The sequence below is a fragment of the Ursus maritimus genome, unplaced genomic scaffold, assembly GCF_017311325.1.
Source record: "Ursus maritimus isolate PB19 unplaced genomic scaffold, ASM1731132v1 scaffold_8, whole genome shotgun sequence".
NCBI classification, from domain to species: Eukaryota; Metazoa; Chordata; class Mammalia; order Carnivora; family Ursidae; genus Ursus; species Ursus maritimus.
Window position 1 is genome coordinate 13,529,555 of NW_024426996.1, and position 9,799 is coordinate 13,539,353.

Consider the following 9,799-nt stretch of genomic DNA (forward strand, 5'->3'; position numbering starts at 1 on the left):
ATAAAGTTTAAAGTACATCATATAGAGGCCTGGGTTATTGCCCTGATTTAAAGCCTGATTCTACCACTTCATTTTATGTCTTTGGGCAAGCCCATTAACTCTGTTGGGAGAGGTCATCCCGAAAATGTGACCTGTGAGCTGGACCTAGGCAATTGGAGGCTCCTCCCCACTGCCCTGTCCTTGGAACGTGGTATCCAACTGCCTTCACCATTCCCAAAAGCTGCCCCCAGGACACACCCATGAGATAGAAATGTGATGTCAAAGGGCACCTGGGTGGCTTGGTCGGTTAAGCGGCTGCCTTTGGCTGGGGTCATGATTCCGAGGCCCTGGGATCAAGCCCTGCATCGGGCTCCTTGCTCAGCAGGGAGCCTGCTTTTCCCTCTGCTTGCTGCTCCCCCTGCTTGTGCTCTCGCTTGCTCTCTCTCTCTCTCTCTCTCTCTGGCAAATAAATAAATAAAATCTTAAAAAAAAAAAAAAGAAAGAAAGAAATGTGGTATCGAGACTATCTGGATAGTATGTATGGCTCAACCCAATTAAGGCCTCTATATAAACTTTTAAGATTCTGGCAGCTGGGTGTGGAGATCTACCACCTTACAGCTGCCCAAGACAAGCCTCCCAAGTTTCCTTGCTTATTAAACCTGCCACCCACCAATCTGGAGTGGTCTGCCTCTTTCTTTGGCCTCCCTGCCCTGTGTGTGCAGCAGGGGGCAGCTTCACATTATATCCAACAAGCTCCCAAGGAGATTGCAAACCAACTACTCCCGCCCCAGTGCCTCCGTTTCCTTTTTGGTAAATGGGATCATAGTAATATCCATTGCAAAGAGTTGTGAGGATTAAATGCAATAATACATCTGAATAACTGAAGACAGCGTCTGACATGCAGTGATCAATTTTACGTATGATTATTTTTGTGTCGTTTTTCAAGGTGAGATTTACATTTTACATAAGTGAATCTAGCAATCTTTTAAGGCTTCAGTATATGTGTAAGCTTTAAAAAAAATAAGTTGAGAGAACTTTCCACAGGTTTGTATTTTCCAAAGCACAGGTTAATTGGCAAGAATTTACAACTACTTTGTATAATTGCTAATAAATACAGACTTATAGAAAAATAATCTGGTAATTAATAGCACTGAATTGCACATTTAAAAATGGTTAAAATGGCAAATTTTGTTATATATATTTTCACACAATTTTTAAAAATTTATAATGTAATATTCCAAAAACCATTGAATTTTACATTTCAAATGGGTAGATTATGATACATGAATTTATTTCTCAATAAAGGTATTTTTTTAAAAAAACGAATTAGAAAAGTAATATCAGCTTAGAATGTGATTAATTTTCTTTCTCTTGCCAAATGAAGGAGCTGTGACAATAAGAATTTCTTTGCATTTTGATTTATTCATTTGACAAATATTTGTTGAGCAGCTATTATAAGGCAAGCACTGTGCTAGGCCCTGGGGATTTACTGGAAACCAAAATAGTCATGAAATGTATAGTAAAAGTATGAGGGGCGGATGTTAAAAAAAATTCACCCCAATGAATATTTAATCATAAATCCTAAATAGGCTATCATTAAAAAACTGAAGATTACAATATAGTGGGGAAATAATCGAGACTAGGGGCCAGGGGGGACCTCTTTGAGGAAGTGAAACTGAGACTTAAAGAGAAAAATAGGACTTGTCCAGAGAACTTTCCCAGGAATTCCTGGATATATTAGATAATTAACAGGCTATAGTGACATTAAATCTTACAGAAACAACAACAGCAAAAACAAACACTTGGCCAATTTTCCTAGCAAGACCTTTGAGCCTACTTAGTTCTCACTTCGTTAAGTGATATTGGGACGTCGTAAGTGTTCTGTGTGATTGCTTCTTAGACTTTAAGGAATGATTTATTGATTTATTTTTGAGAGTGAGAGAGGTCCTACACGCTTGAGCTCAAGCAGGGGGAGGAACAGAGGGAGAGGGAAAGAGAGAACCGCAAGCAAGCGCCCTCTTGAGCACAGAGCCTGCCCTGGGCTCGATCTCGTGAGCTTGAGATCATGATCTGAGCCAAAATCAGGAGACGGACGCTTAACCAACTGAGCCACCCAGGCGCCCTGCTGCTTAGACTTTAATGCGTATCAATTTACCTGAGGATCTGGAATGCACATTCTGATCTGGTAGGTCTGGGCTGGACCCCGAAACTCAGCTGATGGCAGTGAGGCTGGGCACAGGTCCACACTTAACTAGGGAAAACAGACATCCGAATTAAGTAGATGCAGCATCTTTCTAGAATTATCTTGTGAGCTCTCTGTGTTTATTTTCAGTTCGAGCAAGTTTGCTGCTGTTGGATTTCATAAAGCTTTGACTGAAGAACTGGCTGCCTTAGAAAGAACTGGAGTCAAAACAACATGTCTCTGCCCTAATTTCATAAACACTGGCTTCATCAAAAACCCAAGTACTGCGTAAGTTGAGATGGAAATGAAGACAGAAGGGTTGGTGATTACTATGAATATCAGCCATTCTGTGGGTTTTCTTAATTATTTTAATCCTTTAAACACCTGATATGCAATGCCCTTAGCTCATCTCAATTTCAGCTCCTGTAGAGTGTGGGAAAACAGGTGGAGAGACAAAGAGAGGGAGAGAATGTGTATAAACATAAATATGAGTTAACTCAGGTGAATTTGCTAATAATCCTACTCCCCCCCCCCCTTTCCCTGGGCAGTGGTTCTCTGACTTAGGTATATACACATTTCACCAGGAGTGCTTGGGAACCATGTAGGGGTCCTACCCCCAGAGATGTTGATGCCTTGGGTTTGGCTGGGATAGGGTAGTGGTGGGGAAGGAGCTTGGGGCTTCTGTTTAACATGCACCATCGGTAATTCTGATACAGATAACCCAGGACCGCAGTGTGAAAAACACCTTCCTTTGGTAATCTAGAGGTTATCCTCCAAAATGAGTACCAGTCTTTACTTGGTTAATAAATAAAACTACAGGGGCGCCTGGGTGGCTCAGTCAGTTAAGCATCTGACTCTTGAATTCAGCTCAGGTCCTGAGGTCAGGATCATGAGATCAAGCCCTACGTGGGGCTCCAAGCTGGGCATGGAACCTGCTTAGGATTCTCCCTCTCCCTCTGCCTCCACCCCTCCCCCACCCCCTCTCCCTCTCCCTCTCTAAAATAAATAAATAAATAAATACAACGATAAAGGATCAGTTCTGAGGTTAACTTTTAATGTTTCTCCTTTTCGGAAATAGTTTTAATGGCTTCGTAAACATGAAGCATACTTTTGGAAAATTCCAAAATAGAGAAAAATACAAATACGTTCTTTTTGAGCTTCCTGGAAACCCTCTATCCAGTGCAGACTACTCTTAACATTTTGATGAACATCCTTCTAGACATCTCTCTATGTACTGCTTAAATGTCTGAATTTTATGTAACTGGGATATGTTACACATGGCGTTCTGGACGCTGTAAGTCAAGTACTTATTTTGATCAGTGTTATGTTGTGGACATCATTTCCTGTCGGTAAATACAGAGTTTTATCATAAATTGTATCGAGTACTTAGTCTGAACAGTTGCGTCTACTAGTGATTTTCTCCCCCTGGCACAGCTGTGGTGAACATGCTAGTGCACACACATTTTCACATTTTGGTACCATCTCCTTCAGATAGATTTGATTTATTTTATTTTTTAAAAGATTTTATTTACTGTGAGAGAGAGAGTATGAGCAGGAGGAGGGGCAGAGGGAGAAGCGGACTCCCCACTGCGCAGGGAGCTGGATGACTGGGACTTGATCCCGGGACCCCAGGATCATGACCTGAGTCAAAGGCAGAGGCTTAACCGACAGAGCCACCCAGGCACCCCTACACTTATTTTTATTTAGTTTTACATTAAAATTTCTCAGGTTTTTTTTTTTTTCCCCTTCATGGCCTTTAGTTTCCGCGAGGTGTTTATAAATGTCTTTTTTCACCCCAAGCTTATGAAAATATCTACCTGTATTTTTTTTCTAGTACATTTATGGTTGCGTTTTCACATTTAGACCTTTGCTCCACCCAAATTTACTTTAAGAGATAAGGTCACGGTATTGCTTAATTGTTTTTCCCAAATAGTAAATGTTATTTTGAATTATTTATTAAGTTATACGTCATTCCTTCACTGCTTTGAAATGTCATCTTTATAATCTGCATATTTACTTGGATCTACTTTTAGATTATCTATTGTGCTGATAAGATTTAAGTTTTAAGTTTTATTCTGCCTCCTCAAATTTTCTCCCTCTTTCCTCCCATCCATCTGCCTTTGGTGAAAATATATTTTAAGTTAATGAAGGATATTCATTGTGGCCCTTTGGGAAAATAGCAGGTTCTATTTAAATACACCTTAACCTAAATATGTCTACCCACAGGTAGACAGAGTAGGAAGCCAACATCAGGTAGAAATTTGATAGCTGTCCAAAGATCTCAAGCCCCCGGAAGAATCTATCAAATTGTCCAAGAGCCTATTTTTTTAAAAAATTATCTATTTATTTTAGAGAGAGAGCACGCAGGGAGAGGGGCTGTGGGAGAAGGAGAGAGAAACCCAAGCAGACTCCAGGCTGAGTGTGGAGCCCAGTGCAGGACTTGATCCCATGACCCTGAGATCACAACCTGAGCCAAAACCAAGAGTTGAACACCCAAACGACTATGCTACCCAGATGCCCCAAGAGCCTATTTTTAAAATACAATTTTGTTAGAAAACAAAAGTGAACATATTTACTTCAGAAGGCCAGTGTTTTAATTCACCTTATTAATCAAGAAAACCCTACTTGGACCCTGAACAGAGAACATAAAGGACAGATTAATTTGGGCACCTGAGGAGTAGACCCTGACCAGGAGGAGTAGAATGAGGATAAAACTTCACTAACCTGTCAGACAAGTACTATATGATCTCACCTATGTGTGCAATCTAAAAAAGCTGGACTCGTAAAAACGCAGAGTAGAATGGTAGTTACCAGAAGCTGGGGGTGGGAGCACTGGGGAGATAATTGTTTCAGGGCATAAACTTGCAACCAGTAGATAAATAACTTCTGGAGTTCTAATGTGCATAGTGATTGTAGACAGCAATACTATATTATAAACATCAAAGTTGCTAAGAGGCTACATCTTAGTTGTTCCCATCACACACACACACACAAAATCATGTGATGGAGGTGTTAGCTAATTCCATGGTAATCATATTGCAATATATAAATGTGTCAAATCAACACATCATACACCTTAAACTTACATGTGATATGTGATGTGTCGGTTGTATCTCAATAAAAATAAATAATTTTTTTTTAAAAGAGTCCATTAAAATTAAGAGGAAGTGTCAAAGGAAGAGGTGAGTTCCATCCTCAAGGATAAGATTTGCCAATTTCCTCATCACTTTCAGGACGAAAACCCTCATTGGACCCTGATATAATATATTTGAGTTGGTTTTTTTCACCCAGACTGTCTTTCAGCAGTTAAAAACAGACACCATATTTTTGAAAATGGTAATTGAATTTTTTAACCTTGCCCCCAGGACAAGGTTGTCCAAAATAACCTTCCTTATGGGCAAGAGTGCCCTCTCCTGGCAAAGTGCTACTAGTGACAATTAAAAAGTAATTGGGAAGCTTGCTGAGTATACGTGTATATGTGCATATGTATCTTTGTTCACTTTTCTAACCATTTGGTTATGATTTTTTTTTGAAATGGAATTGCTGGATTAAAGAGTAGGAACTTATGGGGCGCCTGGGTGGCTCAGTCGTTAAGCATCTGCCTTCGGCTCAGGGCGTGATCCTGGGGTTCTGGGATCGAGCCCCATGTCGGGCTCTTCCTCTGGGAGCCTGCTTCTTCCTCTCCCACTCCCCGTGCTTGTGTTCCCTCTCTCACTGGCTGTCTCTATCTCTGTCAAATAAATAAATAAAATCTTTAAAAAAAAAAGAGTAGGAACTTATTTACTTTTGATAGATTTATTAGATTGCCCTCCAGGATCGTCCTGATTTATCCTGCCACCGGCAGGGTATGAAGTACCTATTCCCCTTATCTGTGCCAGCTTTGAATATTAGCATACGTTTAATCTTTGTCAGTGTGATGAAGGGAAAAAAGAACTTCTGTGTTATATTAGTTTTTTTGATTATTAGAAAGGCTGATGATCATCTTTTCATATTTAATAAGTCCTGTTATTTTCTTTTCTCCACTCTGCCTATACAAATCACGCTGCCTCATACAAGCACTTGCCATATCAGCTTAAGGAAGTTCCCTCATGTTCCTAGTTTGTTAAGTGCTTTTTTCCCCCTGCATGAAAGCATGTTGGGTTGTGTCAAATGCTTTCTCTGTGTCTATTGAGATGATCATGTGGGGCTTTTCGTATGATATATTATAATGATTGATTTTTATATGGTGAACCACCTAGCATTCTTGGAGTTTTTTTGTGTGTTCTTTTTTTTTTAACCTATTTTATTTTAAAGAGAGAGAGAGAGAGAGAAGAGCCAGGGGAGGGACAGAGGGAGAGGGAGAGAATCTCAAGCAGAGACTCTTCACCAAGCCTGATGCAGGGCTCAACCTCACAACCTCGACATCGTGAGCTGAGCTAAAACCAAGAACTGGATGCTTAACCAACCAAGCCACCCTGATGCCCCTGCCTTGCATTCTTGCAATAAATCTCACTTGGCCATGGTATATAATCCTTTTTTTAAAAGATTTTATTTATTTATTTGAGAGAGAGAGAGTGATCTAGAGAGAATGAGAACACAAGTGGGAAGGGGCAGAGGAAGAGGGAGAGGCAGACTCTTTGCTGAGCAGGGAGTCTGACATGGGGCTCGATCCCGGGACTCCAGGATTACGACCTGAACTGAAGGCAGACACTTAACTGAGCCACCCAGGCACCCTTATAATCCTTTTACTATGAAGCTGCATTTGGTTTGATGCTGGATTTTATTGAGGATATTTGTATCTGTATTCATAAGAGATACTGTTATTTAGTTTTCTAGTGATATCTTAGTCCGGCTTTAGTTACAGGGTAACTCTGGCTTTTAGACTGAGCTAGGAAGAGTTGTATTTTTTTGAAGAACTTTAAGAACTTTAAGAAAGACTGATGTTAATTCTTTAAACATTAAGTAGAGTTTTTCATGAAGCTATCTGAAATGTTACTCAGATTTTTTTTTAAAGGTTTTATTTATTTATTTGACAGAGAGACAGCCAGCGAGAGAGGGAACACAAGCAGGGGGAGTGGGAGAGGAAGAAGCAGGCTCCCAGTGGAGCAGGGAGCCTGATGTGGGGCTCGATCCCAAGTCCCTAGGATCACTCCCTGGGCCAAAGGCAGAGGCTTAATGACTGAGCCACCCAGGCGCCCCATTACTCAGATTTTATATTTTCTCTTGAATCAGTTGTAGTACTTTGTGTTTTTCTAGGAGTTTGTACATTTCTTCTAGGTCATCTAATTGTTGGCATACAATCGTTCATAGTATTCTCTTATAACCCCTTTTATGTCTGTAAGGTTGGCAGTAATGTCCTCATTTTCATAATAATATAAGTATTCCTATGCCCTCACATGCATTCCCCTTCCCCACACCAACAGATAGGCCTGAAGTATTTTCGGACAGTTTCTACAAAATCCATCATGAGCATTTATTTAATAGGATTTGCAACTCTTACTAAGACTAGACTGTCTGGGAAAAATAATTTTCCACGTACTGATACTTTCATGATTAAGATTTTATTCTGCCAAGATATTATTTTCCGGAGGCCTTTTCTTTTTGGTCTTTTAAAAATCATGGTATTGGCCAGCCATTAAATTTAATGAAAATTTCTTTGGCAGAGGCTAAGACTTTGGGTAAAGAGATCAAATACACTAAGAAAAGTTTAGTCAGTACAACACCATTTGGTTGGTAGGTTCACAAGGCCACAGTGTGAATGGGGAAGTATACTATACTGTTTACACAGGTGTTTGCGAGCTTTCATGGAGCTCGGGAATAGTGAAGTCTGGTAGCGATATGCTAGAAAGTGAATTTCCTTCTGAACACTTCAAGGCACCAGCATCTTTCAGTTTCTCGGTTCCTCCTCCTTGGTGCTCTGCTTATGCCACAGGCTAAAGGAGGGCTTAGTCTTCTTCAAGTTTCCATTGCCTTTCATTTTTGCCTCCTCTGGGCCAAAAGCTATCATCTTTATAATTACATTTCCTCTTCTATTGCATCACCACGTTTTTCCTATATAATATTTCAGGGTCCAGGGGGAGCATAGTATTTTCATAAATGACCTATACTGAGAATGAAAGATCATGTCATATATATTTTAAACTCTGCTCTCCTTGATATATTCAATTATCATGCTCACTTTTTAAAATTTAAATTCAATTAGCTAACATATAGTGTATCATTAGTTTTTGGTGTGGTGTTCAATGATTCATTAGTTGCGTATAACATCCAGTGCTTATCACATCACGTGCCCTCCTTAATGCCCATCACCCGGTTATCCCATCCCCCCAACACACCTCCCTTTCCACAACCCCCAGTTTGTTTCCCAGAGTCAAGAGTTTCTCATGGTTTGGCTCCCTGTCTGGTTTCTTTCCATTCAGTTTTCTCCCTTCCCCTATGATCCCCATATGAATCATGCTCACTTTTGAGTATAAAACTACACTTCTCAACTGTCCTAATTTTACTTTACTGCACATTTTTTCTTTCCAAATGCACTAGTCTATATTTGTTCCTTTATATTTGTTCTCGTCCAATTCCTTTTGTCTCACTTCTCTTAACTAGTCACACACATTTAAAATCTGCCTCCCCAGAATATTACTCACTCAAATAGTGTGGTGATGTTGGCAAATTTCATGAGTGTATGTAATTATATACCTTTTTTTCCAAGTCATCAATAAAATGTTAAAAAATTAGGACCAGTTCTTGTGTAATACCATCCAAAGTGCACACGCTCTAACACGCAGATAGCAAAGGCCACCTTTTAGAGACCTCCTGCTACTCCACAGTGCGTATGCCAGGGTGATTGCCCAGTGAGGGTGCAACATGGAACTAAGTAATAAGGCTGAAAAGTAAACCAAGACCTAGTAAATATAAAGGTTCCCTATGGAGATGAAGGACCTAGAATTGGCACATTTCTTGTTTTGTTTATATTTTTATTTTATTTTTAATTTAAATTCAATTAATTAACATATAATGTATTATTAGCTTCAGGGGTACAGGTCTGTGATTTATCAATCTTATATGATACCCAGTGCTGATTACAACACATACCCTCCCCAGGGGCGCCTGGGTGGCTCAGTCGTTGAGCGTCTGCCTTCAGCTCAGGGCGTGATCCCGACGTTCTGGGATTGAGCCCCACATCGGGCTCCTCCGCTGGAGGCCTGCTCGTTCCTCTCCCACTCTCCCTGCTTGTGTTCCCTCTCTCACTGGCTGTCTCTCTCTCTGTCAAATAAACAAAATCTTAAAAACAAAACAAAAAAAACCACATACCCTCCCCAATGCCCATAACCCAGTGACTCCATCCCCCCACCCCCATCCCCTCCAGCAACCCTCAGTTTGTTTTCTGAGATTAAGAGTCTCTTATAGTTTGTCTCCCTCTCTGGTTTCATCGTTTCATTTTTTCCTCTCTTCCCCTATGATCCTCTGCCTTGTTTCTCAAATTCCACATATCAATGAAGTCATATGGTAGTTGTCTTTCTCTGATTGACTTATTTCACTTAGCATAATACCCTCTAGTTCCATCCATGTCCTTGGAAATGGCAAGATGTCATTTTTGATGGCTGCATAATATTCCATCACACACACACACACACACACACACACACACACACACACACACAC

The 9,799-nt window shown here is 40.4% G+C and overlaps 1 protein-coding gene across 2 annotated transcripts in view; it reads left to right on the forward strand.

The window, feature by feature from the left end:
* The window catches only part of HSD17B11 (hydroxysteroid 17-beta dehydrogenase 11), a 33,066-nt gene that overhangs the window by 17,217 nt on the left and 6,050 nt on the right, over positions 1-9,799 (forward strand). For both annotated transcript variants that reach the window (XM_008706181.2, XM_008706180.2), the window contains exon 5: positions 2,312-2,449. In XM_008706181.2, the coding sequence (XP_008704403.1) occupies positions 2,312-2,449 (138 nt within the window). The remainder of the gene's footprint in view (positions 1-2,311; positions 2,450-9,799) is intronic.